The sequence below is a fragment of the Trachurus trachurus genome (genome assembly GCF_905171665.1).
Source record: "Trachurus trachurus genome assembly, chromosome: 1".
NCBI classification, from domain to species: Eukaryota; Metazoa; Chordata; class Actinopteri; order Carangiformes; family Carangidae; genus Trachurus; species Trachurus trachurus.
In genome coordinates, this window is record NC_139891.1 from 8,266,519 (window position 1) to 8,281,968 (window position 15,450).

Here is a 15,450-nt window from a genome sequence, read left to right on the forward strand (position 1 = left end):
ATGAGGCGTAGTCCAGCTGGCAGCCGCACACACCTCCTCCATAGAAACGCCCTGAAACAATGCCCATGACGCAGCCATCCCACGAGTGGAATGAGCGCGCAGCCCTGAGGGGGGCCCTAGACCCTTACTCTCATAGGCCAAGGCAATAGCCTCCACAATCCAGCGTGACAACCTCTGCTTCGTGAGAGGCTTCCCCAAGGTTGGTGCAGCCCATGACACAAACAACTGTTCTGATTTCCTGAATCCAGCTGTTCTGTCCACATAGGCGCGCAACGCGCGCACCGGGCAGAGCGTATTCATGCGCCCATGCTCCTGCGATGAAAAAGGAGGAGGATAGAACGCCGTCAGCTCAATAGGGCGATATGGTATTGCCGGGTTAAAAACCTTCGGCACAAACGCAGGGTTAGGCTTCAGTAGAACCTTAGAATCCCCTGCTAAAAACTGCATACAAGCCGGGTTCACCGATAATGCATGGATGTCACTCACGCGCTTGGCCGAGGCCAACGCGAGTAACAGAGCCGTCTTAAGGGAGAGCTCTCTGAGCTCCACCTGAAGCAGCGGCTCAAAAGGCGGGCCCGACAACACATCCAGAACCATGGACAGATCCCACGGAGCGGCCAAGTTCTTGGACACAGGTCGAAGGCGCCGTGCGCCTTTCATGAACTGACAAACCAGGGGGTGCTGACCCGCTGTTTTGTCTCCAAAGCCAATGTGACATGCCGATATGGCGGCTAAATACACCTTGACTGTAGAGAAAGCCAAGCCCCTATCCAACAGCTCCTGTAGGAACGTCAGGATAACCGGCACGGGGCTCTGAAAAGCCAAAATCCCCGCTTTTACGCACCACTCTTCAAACGCGCTCCATTTGCCATCATATGCGGCGCGCGTAGAAGGAGCCCTTGCCCCCTGAATAGTGGCGATGACGCTCTGCGGGAGCCCAGCGGTGGACAAATTCAGCCTTTCACGGGCCAGGCCCATAGAGCCATGCGCTCCGGATAAGGATGAAAAATCTCCCCGCGCGCCTGCGTCAAGAGGTCTCTGCGCAGTGGCAAACGCCACGGCTGACCGCACAGGAGTTGAAATATCTCCGCTAGCCAGTTCTTCCCTTGCCAGCGGGGGGCTATCAAGATTAGAGACAGATTCCTCTCTCGCACTCTGGCGAGAGTAGGAGTGATCAGCTCTAACGGGGGAAAAGCGTACAGGAGGACACGGGGCCACTCGTGCGCCAAAGCATCCAGCCCCATCGGAGCGCTCTGGCCGGTGAGGGAGTAGAACAGGGGGCACTGAGCGTTCTCCTCTGATGCAAAGAGATCCACTCTCGCCTTGCCGTATCTCTTCCAAACCTGGGCAATCACCTCGCTGTGGAGTTTCCAATCCTTGTAGCGAGGGTCGCCCCTGGAGAGTAGGTCTGCTCCCAGGTTCAGTATGCCCGGCACATGAGTGGCCCTCAGCGATAACAGGTGGGAGTAGCTCCACGTTATCAGTCTGTGTGCCAGCATGTGCAGACGGCGCGAGCGCAGCCCGCCCTGTCTGTTGATATATGCTATAACTGTGGTGTTGTCGGTCCTGACCAGAACATGCTGTCCTCTGAGAAGAGGCAGAAAGTGTTTCAAAGCCAGATACACAGCCTGAAGCTCCAGGCAGTTTATGTGAAGTAACTGCATTTGTGAGTTCCACGTGCCATTTACTATCCTGCCCTCGTAAGTGGCTCCCCAGCCTGAACGAGAAGCATCCGTAGTAATAACTTTTCTGGCCAGGATGGTTCCCATGGTAACCCCTGTGGTCAGAGAAGTTGTGCGTCTCCAAGGGCGCAGCGCCATGACGCACGCCACGGAGATTGAAACCTGACGGTGTCTGTGGCGCGACGGGTTCAGCTTCAGTGATGCCACCCACCGCTGAAAAGGTCTCATGTGCAGGCGACCGAGCGGAATGACCGCCAGGGCCGATGCCATAAGACCCAACAGCCTGAGACACACTCTGAACTTTAACTTCGTCCCCCTGCGAAAAAGTGCCAGACAGGCCTGAAAGGCCTCCACTCTCTCCGCTGACAGACGTGCTCTGAACGCGACCGAGTCCAGAGATAGACCGATGAATTTGATGTTCTGAGTCGGGATCAGAACGCTCTTTTCCCGGTTCACCGTGAAACCCAAAGCGGCCAGATGTGACATGAGCAGTGTGGCGTGAGCCTGGGTTTGGTGTGGGGACTGAGCTGCGAGAAGCCAGTCGTCTATGTACATTGCCAAGCGCATTCCCACCTCTCTCAGAGGTGCGATGGCTGCCTCGGTACATTTTACAAACACCCTCGGACTTAATGAAAGGCCGAATGGGAGCACCAAATACTCGTACGTTATGCCTTGAAAAGCAAATCGGAGGTATTTTCTGTGCGGGGGGTAAATAGGGATGTGAAAGTATGCGTCCTTCAGGTCTATGGATATGAACCAATCGCCTGGACGCACAAATCGTATCAGAGCCGTGTGCGTTAACATTCTGAACTTGTACTGTCTCATGTATCTGTTCAGGGCGCGCAGGTCTAATATGGGCCGCAGACCCCCGTCTTTCTTGGGGACCAGAAAATACCTTGAATAGAAACCGCTCTGTCTCTCTTCTGAAGGTACTATCTGGACAGCTCCTTTGTTTAGCAGGGAGTTGATTTCCTCCTGCAATATGCGAGCTTTGTCCCCTAGCGCCTGTGATTGCAAAACTTTGTTGAACCTGGGCGGAGTGGACGCGAACTGGAGCCTGTAACCTCTGGTTACGGTTTTCAGCACCCAGTCCGATGTCACGCATGCACGCCACTGCTGGGCTCGCTCCGACAGCGGACCTAACGGTGGTCTCGCCGCCGTGCTGGGCCGCACAGCGGGTGGTGCCGCTGCGATGCTCAGTCTGTGCTGCTGCTGCACAGCAGGGAGACTGGCCCGCTGCGTCACGAGTGGGGTTATGGCTCCCCCTCGTGGCGTTATGTGAGGCTTTACAGCCATGATATGTTTCTGTTTTATTTTTGTTTTCATTAATAAGTTTGACTGCGCCCTTGGTTCTGGACCTGGATGCACAGTTGATAACAACTTTATTAATAACAATGAGGGGGGTGTGTGTGTTTTTCTGCACTGGTGTGTGCTTGTGTAACACAAAGTCTCTGCATGGCTCTCTGCAAGGCTCTCTGCAGGACGGACCTTCCTCCTCTTCGGGCGGCTGTGGACCACGAGTGCCGGGGCGGCTGCTGCGTGTCTCTTCAGGGACCCGGAACACGGCCTCTCTGAACTGGGCCGGAACAGAAACATCTTCAAGGGGGGGGAGACGGGCGTCTGGCTGGACCCGGCATCCCCCTCCGTGGACAGCGTCCTAGGTGGCGCGTCGCTTCTTCTTTCCCCCGTGAGTGACTCCTGGGGCCGGCTGGCTCCCCTGCGTCACATTTGCGGCGAACGGCTTCTTGGCCCATGCGCCTTTCAGCTCCGGTGGTTTGCTCTGGGCGGCCGCCTGAGCTTGGGGCTGACGTCTCGGGATGCGGTAACCCGGCCGGGCTGCAACCTGGGCGAACGTCTGCCGCGGAGCTGCTGGGGGAGGAGGTGGCATCTTTCTGGGTAGACAGAGTTTGAGTGCTTCACCCTCCTTCTTCTTCTCCTCACACTTTCTTTGCATGGTGGCTACAGCTGGTCCAAAGAGGCCTCTCGGGTCCACCGGGACGTCGAGGAGGTGGGCTTTTTCCTTCTGGGACAGGCTGGAAAGATTGAGCCACCTAGCTCTCTCCTGTGCGACCATCAGGGCCATGGCTCTGCCGGAGGCCTGGACAGCGCACCTGTGTAGGCGTAAGCAGAGGTCAGTCACCACGCAAACTTCTTCCCACACAGCAGCGGAGGGTGAGGTTGTCATCTCATCTTGCAAGTCGGCTTGGTAGGCCAGCAGGAGCGATGACGCGTTGAGAGCCCTCACAGACATGGCTACGGACTTGTAGCCTTTTTCAGTCAGGGAGGACTGGAAGCATTCCGCCTTGGACGGCAGGGCGGGGCCCGCCGCCGTCATGGTGGGCTTCTGGCCGGGGTGGAGGTGCGACGCCAGGAGGGGTTCAACCGGGGGAAGGTGGGAGAAGCCTTTCTCCTCCATGCCCGCCCAGTCCAGCGCTGAGCCTCCCTGTGCGGCGTTCTTGGCCGTCAGTGGATTGCTCCACGTTCGGGTCGCTTCCTCCAGGCACTCCGGGAACACCGGCAGGAGCTGTCTGGTGGAGGGTTTGGCCTTGGGGAGCCGTCTACCCTCGTACCGGGACGTGGAGGTCTCGGCGGGGGCTTCTGGCCACTCAATGCCCAGCTTTGCAGCCGCTCTCTTGCAGACATCGTGCAGGTCGGTGCCGGCGGGCGGGTTTGGGGAGCCGCCACTTGCCTGCTCCCCGGTGGTCGACTTTGCAGCCGACGAGGGAGTGAAGGAGTCGTCCAGGTCCGAGTCGTCCTCGTCAGAGCCGAGGCTGATGGACTCGTCCCCAGAGTCGGAATTAAACACGACGTCCAAGATGTCCTCCTGTTCTGCGAACAGGTCTTCACCTGGGGCGCCGTCTATCAGCGGGGCCATGGCGTCGAGCTGATCCGCCCAATCTGCGTCCGTGGGGATGGTGTTTCCCCCGGAGGGCCCCGCCTCCGACTCCTGTGGTGGGGGGTTGGATACCCCCATCATAGGGTCGGTCGCTGACAAGCTGGCCAGCCGTGTCAGCCTGCGGCGGCGGGTTTTGTTTGAGAACCGCGCGCAGTGCTCACACGACACCGGGGTTGCCATGGCATCCTGAGCATGTTTCAGCCCGAGGCACGCCGAGCAGGTGGAGTGGGTATCCGCCCCGGAGATCTTCTTTCCGCACGCGCAGGGCTTGGCTGCCGGTACGGACCCGTCCATGGTGAGGAAACGGGGTTTTTTCAGCTCTTAAAAGGCGAGCGGCTACTGGTTGGGAACAGACTAGCTTGGGCTACTGGTTGGGAACAGACTAGCGTGGGGCTACTGTTTGGGAACAGACTAGCTAAGTTAGGTGGCCACTGTTTGGGTACAGACTAGCTTCGCTTCGTACAGGAAAACAGCTACTGTTAGGGACAGACTAGCTGGCTCTCGTAGCTTTTCAGCTAGAGCAGGGAGCTAATGCGTTAGCGGCCGGCGACCGAGGTGCTAGCTCGCTCTTTGGCCAGTGTGCTAATGTTAGCTGAACCTGCCGTCTGAGAGGTGCTTCCAGGAGCGAGAAGAGGTTTTAGACTGAAGTACCGACGTGACGCCACGGTCTTATAGGGAGGAGGAAGACCCTCCCAGGGAGGTGACGTCACGTCTCTCTGCCAGTCAGGACTGGCGTAGTGGAAAATTGCTTCTGGGGACAAGCGCAGGGGGCGTGTCCCATAGTGAGATACCGAAACGAATGTTGAAAGAGAACCTGCTGCAGCTCAGTGTCTTAGTATAAACACAATGACAGGAACATAATCGCTCTGCAAATGTTGGTTCAGTGAAGCTTGTTTGTTTTTTGTCGCTAATGCCAGAGATGTGGGTTTACCTTGGTGGTCTGTGGGCCTGAGTGTAAATTGTACTACATTTGCGTGGTGTGTTTAAAGTCATACTTTTCTAATGCACTTTTCTTCTGTTTGCCCTTTGAAGTCATTTTAACTTTTGCCCTCTTTGTACAATTCTGCAGTGTTTGCTACTGATGCACCAGTAGTTCAAGCAGCAATTATCTGCCCTTTTCACACACGCACACACATACACACACTGCTACTTGCTATTCAGCCTAATGAGTCACTTGGGTGGCTAGCTTTGTAATTGTGATTTACAGTAGTCGATGCCTTAAAGGCTCGTGTAAAGGATGATAACACTGCAAAATGCTGAGCAGGGCTCAGCACAGGGGCAGAACAGCAGCAATGTTATAATTTCTCTATAAAACAGACTGTGATTCAAACCAGCGATCATCAGCATTGTACATCATTACAAGTACACCATAATAGTTTCATGAGAAAAATATTTTCTTAACATTTGTTTTACTTTTTAAGCCCACACTGTACAACAGTGCTGGGCAGACTGCAGAGGGCTACAACACAGGCTTTTTTTTTTGCAATTTACTCAATTACACAGAGACTAAACTTTTATATATTAAAACTTAACCAATCTGCTCATTTTCTAAACATAGATAGATTAAATTTTACAAATCATCTTTGTCAGAGTAAGCATAATATTTTGGGAAAATGCTTTCACAATATCGTAGTGATATTAATTTATGTAATATGTGTTTTGATGTGTAGTGCACAGGGTTCCTACACAAGTATGGAAAGTATGGAATTATTATTGTATGGAAACATATTTATCTTAATACTTACCTGGGTTTGGTCTTATCTTAAGGGGAATTGCCGTTTTTTACAATCTGGACCTTATTTCTAGCATAAAATACGATCATTTACTCACCCAGAAACTTTGGTGTCATTACAAGTCGTTCCGATTAAATTAGATCCAGCCAAGAGCCGTGTATATCCGTATAATGTGAGTCTACAGGGCAGCGGAATGCAGCCTCTAAATAACACATTATCTGCCGTGAAACTCGTTCATTTCACCAATATTTCGTTATGATACGCTAGTGCTATTCCCCTCTGTCATCTCTGAGCGCTGCCCGGCTCATTCTGATAATAATCATTCCGCTTCGGCATTCAGGTTCATTTTAGTTTTAGTGAGTCCAGGTTGTGGAGAGGAAGCCTGTGGAAACTGAACCTCGTCCAGCTGCTCATTTTGTTCTGACAATTCGGAAATACGCAGAAACGAACCATAGTATTAGCAGTAGCAACTTTCAGGTAAAAAAGCCACGCCGCGCCGCGCTCAGAGATGACATCATCCAGGTCAGAGGTCAGTAGGTCAACCTACAGACCCCGGATGTTGATAACAATTAACCCCGGACTCAGAGGGGAATAGCACTAGCGTATCATAACAAAATATTGGTGAAAAGAACGAGTTTCACGGCAGATAATGTGTTATTTAGAGGCTGCATTCTGGTGCCCTACAGACTTACATTATATGGATATGCGGCTCTTGGGTTAGGGTTAGGAGCTAATTTTGTCGCAATGACTTGTAATGACACCAAAGTTATCTGGGTGAGTAAATGATCGTATTTTATGCTAGAAATAAGGTCCAGATTGTAAAAAACGGCAATTCCCCTTTAAGTAATTTGGGTTTATTATTTTGTATGCGCTATATTGTACCTAGCTACAATTTGATGACTTAATGTCATACAAATTCTGAATAATGAAAATAAATTAATAAAATCAAATTAAATTACACAATATATTACATGATTTACAGTAATTACTCAAATGTCACAAATTATTTGAATTTTTTTTTTTTTTACCAAGAAATCTGGAAATTAGGTTCTGGAAAAAGTATGGAACCCTGAGTGCATCTGATCAGATAGAAGAACAAAAGATGTTGAAACATACTGTTGTGGTCTGTTGTGTTGTGTAGCTCTGTATGAGACATGAGAGCATCATGAAAGTAACTGAGCCTGTGCAGCGCAAGCCACTGCAGTATGTTTTGGATTTGTTGCAACTGTCCCCTACTGCGTTGGCCGCCCTCCTGCAATCACAGCATGCCTCCACAGTCAGACCAGTTTAGTCTCTGGTCCAACTGACTTTGGACGTCTTTGGTTTGAAACCCAGAGGGCGTGGAGACACAGCGAGATAAGATTCAAACAAACACATTGAATCAAGGCCAGGTTTTTCTGAGTGTGAGGTGACAGAGCCCCCCGCTGAGTGCCCTTAACCACAAATATAGGAAAACAGCAATTGTAAAAAAAAAATAAAGCAGTTGTGGGTTTCCATCAGAAACCTGTCTGGAGCCGGTGTTGTTTTCCCTTTGATAATTTGGTCTGAAAAGCTCTCAGAGGAGACTGCTCCACATTGTGTCTAATTAATTTTCTGATGGGTTGTGAAAAGTGCTTCCCCCTTGTAGCGAGGAGAGTATCATCAGAGCTGGAGAGGGAGCAGCATGTCTTGTGATTTCTGACAGCTTGTGTAGGAGTGTGTGCGTGTGTGTGTGCGCATGTGCGAACTCATTATATGTGTGTGCTGGCAAGAGGGAGAGCAAAAGGGGACAGAGAAAGTTAACGAGTAGTGATGAAACCCACAGAAACCCTGCGAGGGGAGAATCCTGTGGTATGTAGCACAAATGAGATTCCTTTATTCATCATTCCTCAGCTGTGAAGTGTCAGCAGTTCAATGTGGCAAAGGAGACGTACCTTTCACGTTGGATAATGAGACACCGTCCGATATCACACGTTGTATTATGTCCACTGGAAAAGACAGTGTGACGGATAATGTTCCTGTCGTGGTAATAGCTGCTGTGGGCAGGAGAAAATGTAAAACTGGGACACATCAGAGATTTGTCATGTCTGAGCCGGCCGCCCCTTTGTCTCCTGTCTGCCACCTCTTAAGACGCCAGCTCTGTCCTCTCGGCTCTTCATCACCCTGTTTTCTCTCTCTCATGCCCTCGCCCACTGCCCTTTCTTTCTCTTATGAGACCTCTCTGCCCACCGCTGCTCCGGATTTCTTCCTCTTCCACCAGTCTGAAAAGTTGCTGTTTTCACTCTTAACCTGTAATAATCCCTGAATGTTGCAGTGAAAACCAATTAACCCTACCTCGACAATAACCTCTCCTGTCTCCCCACCCAAGCGCAATCATGGTTCAGACAACTACATCACACCAGAGCAGTGGCGGTCAGCGAGGAACAGATGCTTCACTCAGGTGAGATTTTTATCAGCCTGTTTTACGACCAGGAGACACCAGAGAGGAGACAGAGCACACTCTTCCTCCTGCAAATGAAATCCTGAACTCATAAGAAATAGATCAATTGATGTACAAACACACTGTTTAAAACTAAAAGTAAAAGAGTCCTGTACAAGACGCATTAAAGATGCAATAAACAGTCCATTCACCAACTAAATCACAACTTCCAAACCCTCCAAATGCTACTTATTCATGGCAACCCACATTCCAAGATGCAGATCTAATACACCTGACCTATGTGCAGTATGGGGATACATGCTGTATAATCAAATTGAATTAAGACTGTCCATGCAAAATTGATGCCATGTTGTGCACATCAGGCATGTGTTAAAGGGATAGTTCCACATTTTGGCAAATGTGCCCATTGCCATAATCCCTGTAGTTTTAGGAATAGGTTCGTTACCTTTAATTGTCGGTGCAAGCTATTTTTAGAATGGCGGAGCAGAGCCGCGAGCTGCTCAGAGCGACGCTACGGAGGCTAATGGGATTTCTTGATTTCCCTCATCAAACTCATCAAATACACAATCCAACAACTCCAAAACGCTCTGGTGGACAAGTTGTGACCTGCACATTCACCACGCTATGAGATAATAATGGAACGTTACAAGACAGAGTTGTTTTCGAGGTAAATTCATGCAAAACCGCTGATGCGTCTTGTAACGTTACTATCTCATAGTGCGGTGAATGTGCAGGTCACAACTTGTCCATGAGAGCATTTTGGAGTTGTTGGATTGTGTATTTGATGAGTTTGATGAGGGAAACCAAGAAATTCCAATTCTGTCAGGACCACTATGTCAAAATAATATTTATTTACTTGCACAAGTTTAATTTGGCGGTATGGTACTGTTCTGGGACCCACTGCTCTTCCACGTGCTTGCGTGGAAAGCCTGAGGCAGGAAGAGCACCTCCCTGCCCTTCACGAGCCATCATGAACGGCATAAGCAGGGAGTGCAGCAGCAAAGAAAACCCAGACAGAGCAGAGCAACCAACATGAATACAATGACAGGAGGAGCTGGGGTGGAGGTGGGTTGCAAAAAAGCCGGCAGAGGAAGCAGCAGCAGCAAGGGAGGTGACGTCGGGCTAGAGCAGTTTAAATAGCGTGCTCTGAATGCAGTTCCCCAATAGGAAGCAGCCACAGAGAGTCAGCTGAGCCATCAGCTGATCTGCACCTGTGACGACAGCTATGCTGTGCTGATTAAGAGCTTGACGTCATGGCCTGCCAGAACTAACGCTACGCTTAATTAGTCTCCGTAGCGTAGCTCTGAGCAGCTCACAGCTCTGCTCCGCCGTTCTAAAAATAGCTTGCACCGACAATTAAAGGTAATGAACCTACTGCTAAAACTATAGGAATTATGGCAATGGGCCAATTTGCCAAAATGTGGAACTATCCCTTTAAAATATGAAGTGTTGCCATGTCAGCTACATTGCAGGTTTTGGAATAAAACACCTACATAATTTTAGTAAATTTTTAAGTGTTTCAATATAAAATCTTTGAAATAATGTAGCTGTGCTTCACTTCCCTAGGTTGTCAACTCACCACCAGCCGGCCTTTCACCTTCTGCTGATACACAAGGTGTGTTTGTTAATGCAACGTTGTGCTTATATGATTAGTCAAACTGTGACATACCCGAGTACCTGAACATTTCCCCTTCATGCCACTTTATAGCATCCGCTGCATTTATTTGGCAGCTGTAGGTAATTTAACAGTAGAATTTAATAAAATGATGCAGTGTTAAAGATGAAACCGTCAGACGACATAAAAGACAGTTGGATCTGTGCTGCGTACGTGTTTATGTATGAGTAACTGTCAGATAACGTCAAACACTGACAAGGGCCATTATGCTTCATGATGAGTCATTTATTTCTGAGATTCAAAATTTACATTTAGCTAATAATGAACCAGGAGAACTAAATGTCTCAGGCTTTGTTCTAGTCTCCAGTTTTCTTGGTTTTTCAACGGTCTTTTACTTAAACCCACTGTCGGCTTTCTGTGATGTAACCGTCGCTGTGGTTTCCTGATGACGGGTTTTAAGAAAAGCTGAAAGCTCGAGACTGGAACAAAGCCTCTAACCTCACTCCTCCTTGCTCTGAATATTTACATATTGTTTTGTTTTTTTAACTGAAGTGCAATTTATAATGAAGAACTTTCTTGCTTTGCAGTGTTCACACATTGTTGAGTCACTACTCTGAAGTCAAGCCATTGCTGGTCTTTTGCTGTGCGACTGTGAGTTTGAAACGTGTCTGAACCTCCTGTGCTTCTCAGATTCTCCTCTGAGCGTGAGGGAGGAACACGAGGACTGTGTGGACGGTGGCAACAAGCTGGCAGGTCTGAAGAAGTCGTTGCCCTCTCGGCCTCCATCTGCCCCTCCTCCTCCACCCACCACACTCAGCATGTACAGGCCAGCGTCAGCCGCTGGTAAGATGATTAATAATTCACTTCTGATCAATTATTACCAATGGTTTACAGGTGTTTTTTTCTTTTTACAGTTATTCTAAATTGCTAAAACATTGAAATCTATTGTCTGAACTTGAATGTGTAAATCACTCTGACTAAAACAGTTTTCATTTCACAGAACTAATTTAGTTTAAACAAAATTGCACTGAAACACACTGAGCTCTGATACACTTGTGCTAGTGGTGCATAATGGTGATGAACACATTGCAGAAGTTTGACGCAGTTGCAACTGTTAACTACTGCTAATGTGATGACACCAGGTTGATGAAGGCTGAAGTTTGAAAGAAACAATGGAGGAAAGAAAATCTGAGAAATGGAAGAGGGGGAGGAACAAGAGGAGGAATTGTCATTTCAGACCAACAGTTTGAGACCATGTGTTTTTGTTGATGAAAAGACAGTGAGGGATGACAGCACTGTGTGGTAACCAGAGAGCAGAACTGCTGTACATATGCATAGGCATTGGCAGGCAATGGTTTGGGCACCCCTGGTCAAATTTTCTGTTAATGTGAACAGTTCAGCAGGTGGAAGATGAAATGATCTCCAAAAGTTGCAGATGACACATTCCCTTTACATTTTAAACATTTAATTATAATTTTTATTTTCATCTTTTACATTTTTAAAATGACAGAAAAGGAAAAGGGCCCACAGCAAAGGTTTGGCCACCCTGCATAGTTAATACCTAGTAGCCCCCCCCCCCCCCCCTTTGGAAACTATATCACAGTGTGTAAATAGTAAATATCTTGTCTGACAAAGTTATCTGAGAGCTCAAGTCTTCTGGGTTTCTCATTCTTTTGCAGGCTGCTGCTTTGGTTCCCTTTTTCACTCTAAAATTGTAGAAAACAAAATTAATACACTGATATTGCTTAAACTATTGAAAAAGAGTAACTTTATGCTTATCAGCCTTATGGAGATCACTTGCTGAACTGTTCACATTAACGGACATTTGACTAGGGGTGCCCAAACTTTTGCATTTTACATATACATAATATGTATAATGTAAAATGCTATACCTGTATGTGAGTATATTGTCTATATACACCAGTACTGTTTTTAACTTTGATTGGCTTGTGTATGATCTGAAAACATTTAGATTTTCAGGTGTGGTTGAGTATCTGTGAGAAACTGTGATCAGGGGTGACTTTCTGATGACATATTGACACTTCATTGCTCTGTGCAACCTCTTTAATGCCTCTGCTTTTGGTTTTTCCCCTCAGGTGCGATCCAGTCTCCACATGACGCCTCTCTGTCTGTGTTCCTGGACGCTGGGCTCCACAGTGACAGCACTATTAATTATGTCAACATCCCCATTAGCCCCCTGCTGGCTAAAACCAACAAGGAGCTCCTGTACACGGAGCTGGACCTGCAGGAGCCTGGCTCAGCCCCGGCCTCCAGTCCACACAGTGCTGTCAGAGGTAACACTTTGCAACTCTGCAGACTCAGTAAGAACACCAAGCCGTAAACGGCCATCTTGGATCTCTGTCTGTCTTTTTCCTGGCACTTTCTTCCATCTGTGACCTCTCTGATAACTGCTTAATGTCAGCGTTCTCATCCCATCTTTCTACCACACATAGGCTTAATGCATTATCAGCAGATTTAATGATTATCAGCATCTCTATGTGTGGTAGAAGTAAGGAGACACTGCACACTAATGGAAGTTATTAAACAGAGACACCTCAAAGTTAAAAGAATGTTTTCTGATGCTTTGCCAGCAAGGTATGTCTAATTTGCTTAAAGGGATAATTCAACATATTGGCAAATTCGCCAACTGCCATAATCCCTACAATCATAGGGGTAGGTTCATTACCTTTAATGCAAGCTGTTTTTACATCCGCAGGGCAGATGTGAGCTCTGCATGGCATGCGGTATTTCTTGGTTTCCCTCATCAAACTCATCAAATACACAATCCAACAACTACAAAACGCTCTTGTGGACAAATTGTGACCTGCACATTCACCACGCTATGAAAAAATAATGGAACGTTACAAAAGGGAGTTGTTTTCGAGGTAAATACTTTGCTTCATGTGTCGTAATGTTACATAATTATGGCGAATGTGCAGGTCACAACTTGTCCACGAGAGTGTTTTGGAGTTGTTGGATTGTGTATTTAGTTTGATGAAATACCATGATTCTCCATTGTGTTAGCTGAGCAGCTCACGTCTCTGCCCTGCCGATCTAAAAACAGCTTGCGCCAACAATTAAAGGTAATGAACCTACTGCTAAAACTATAGTGATTATGGCAATAGGTGAATTTGCCAAAATGTTGAAATATCCCTTTAAACAGCATCTGTCTGCATCTGTTCTGCACTTGCTGCTTACTGGCAGGGTGTATTTATTCTTACCTGCATCTGTCTCTATCAACTTAAAAATAAAAAAAAAGATAAAAATGTGTTTTTGCAGCAGCTAGGTTCCAGTACAGACAATTTATTCATGACAAACACACATGATTTTTTTTTTTATTGCTACTCGAGAGCCTAATTTATGGGGCATAATCACATATTTCTGCATGGTGAAAATGAAGCAATTATACAGTGACACAAAGTAATTACAAACTGTTTAAATGTATTCAAATTATCAGGCTTGAATTGGCAAATTAAAAGGTAAAAGTAATTTCATGGGTTTTTAAATCACAGACAAAATGAGACGCTTTACAGATAAATCAACAGCCCTCACTTAGAGTAATCCTTTCGAAAATGGTGTAAGGTTGAGTTACTAAAGGGTCAAAGACACTGAACATTTCTTTACACAGCATGTTTCCTGTATGTGACAACTTAAAGTAAATGTTTCAAACTCTAGAAACATTAACGTTCTCCCTCTTCTTCCCCCTTTCCCACTGATTCCTTAAACCAGAAGAGGGCTCCGTCAGGTACGCCCACCTCGACATCAGTGCCATGGAAACGGCTCACAGAGTGGGGGCGGAGCACGTTGAGGGCAGGGAGGACAGACTGAGTCAGCTGGAGAACAGGCGGCGAGAGCCTCCGACCTGACTCTGCAACACTCAACACCGATGACACTGTAGGATAGTTCTCACTCTCTCCATCTCTCTGAATAAGCTAAAATGCTCAAATGCAGTTGATCATCACACTTAAAAACACACAAACACACACAGTTGTGTCAGTGTACAGAAATTCCCGCCAACAATCCATTCCACTGAGAAGAAGAAAACAGAAAATGTCTAGGAAGTCTCTTATGCAGCTGCCATCATGGATGTTTATGGATATTTTGTTTCTATGTTGTAATTTTGCATATACTTAGATATAGTGTTGCGCTTTTACTCTAGAAATGTTGTTGTTTTTGTTGCATGGCACTTCAGTACGCAAAGCCAACTGTTGATGGAGGAACTTTTTTTCTATGTGCCTCTTCAGATTCTATTGAATATTGGTATTAAATGTCCTGAAATATGAAGGAACTGCACCAAAATGACTGATTTTTACAGATGAGAGACAGATAAACAGCAGCTGTCTCTTCAGACTGTTTGGGTATGGCTCTGTTTGTTGTTACCTCTGAGATTTCAACTCCCATTGTTTAAATTACTATTATTTATCACAGGTATGGTTCATAGTATGATCACATAATGAGATAAAGCTCTTCTCATCGCACTGTCACCTTACAATCAACTGCTAAGAGTCCCAGCTTGCTTGGCAATCATTCCACATAAGAGCTTAAAAGCATTCGACTGAAATAAGCAGCTTAGAGATATATCTCGGGTGCAAATTACATTAATCTAGGCCCATGTGGCCCAAGCAGGACATGACTGAGTAATCAGCTAGACACTAACATTATTCATCACAGCAATCAATGTCTCTTGCTTCTGGTCCGTGAGAGGGCAAGAATTGATGAATGGAAAAGCGCAGTGTGTTCCAATGTCTCACCTCCCTCTTGATATCAGGACAAATCGTCCAATATTTGACGGTAATCTGTTTTTATGGTGGCAGTTCCCCATCGCTGTCTGAGGAGGAGACGAGGATTAAGACAGAACGTGAGGAACTCCCAGAACAGCCTGCTGATGTCTCCACAGGGACAGACTGCTTTTGTCTACAGGATGTGTAAATAGTCACTGCTTTTATTTACGCCAGGACAACGTGAATGATATGAAACTATATTTTTAAAATACCACTGTTTGTACGTTCTTGGCATTTGTATCTCACTGAATAATAAAGATTGCTGTTACATTTTCAGGTTTCATGGTTTCAGTGCTTCTTACCCGAATCTGCAAAACGTTGTTC

At 47.1% G+C, this 15,450-nt stretch overlaps 1 protein-coding gene across 2 annotated transcripts in view; it reads left to right on the plus strand.

Moving 5' to 3' along the window:
• Positions 1-14,316, plus strand: part of LOC310991023 (uncharacterized protein) — a 35,941-nt gene extending 21,625 nt beyond the window's left edge. Inside the window, exons 9-13 of one of the 2 annotated variants that reach the window (XM_083978592.1) lie at positions 8,659-8,730; positions 10,297-10,345; positions 11,036-11,188; positions 12,442-12,639; positions 14,075-14,316. In XM_083978592.1, the coding sequence (XP_083834718.1) occupies positions 8,659-8,730; positions 10,297-10,345; positions 11,036-11,188; positions 12,442-12,639; positions 14,075-14,211 (609 nt within the window). In that variant the 3' untranslated portion in view covers positions 14,212-14,316. Of the gene's footprint in view, positions 1-8,658; positions 8,731-10,296; positions 10,346-11,035; positions 11,189-12,441; positions 12,667-14,074 lie in introns of both variants that reach the window. The other variant, XM_083978591.1, reaches the window with a different exon arrangement.
• Positions 14,317-15,450: the final 1,134 nt, after the last annotated feature.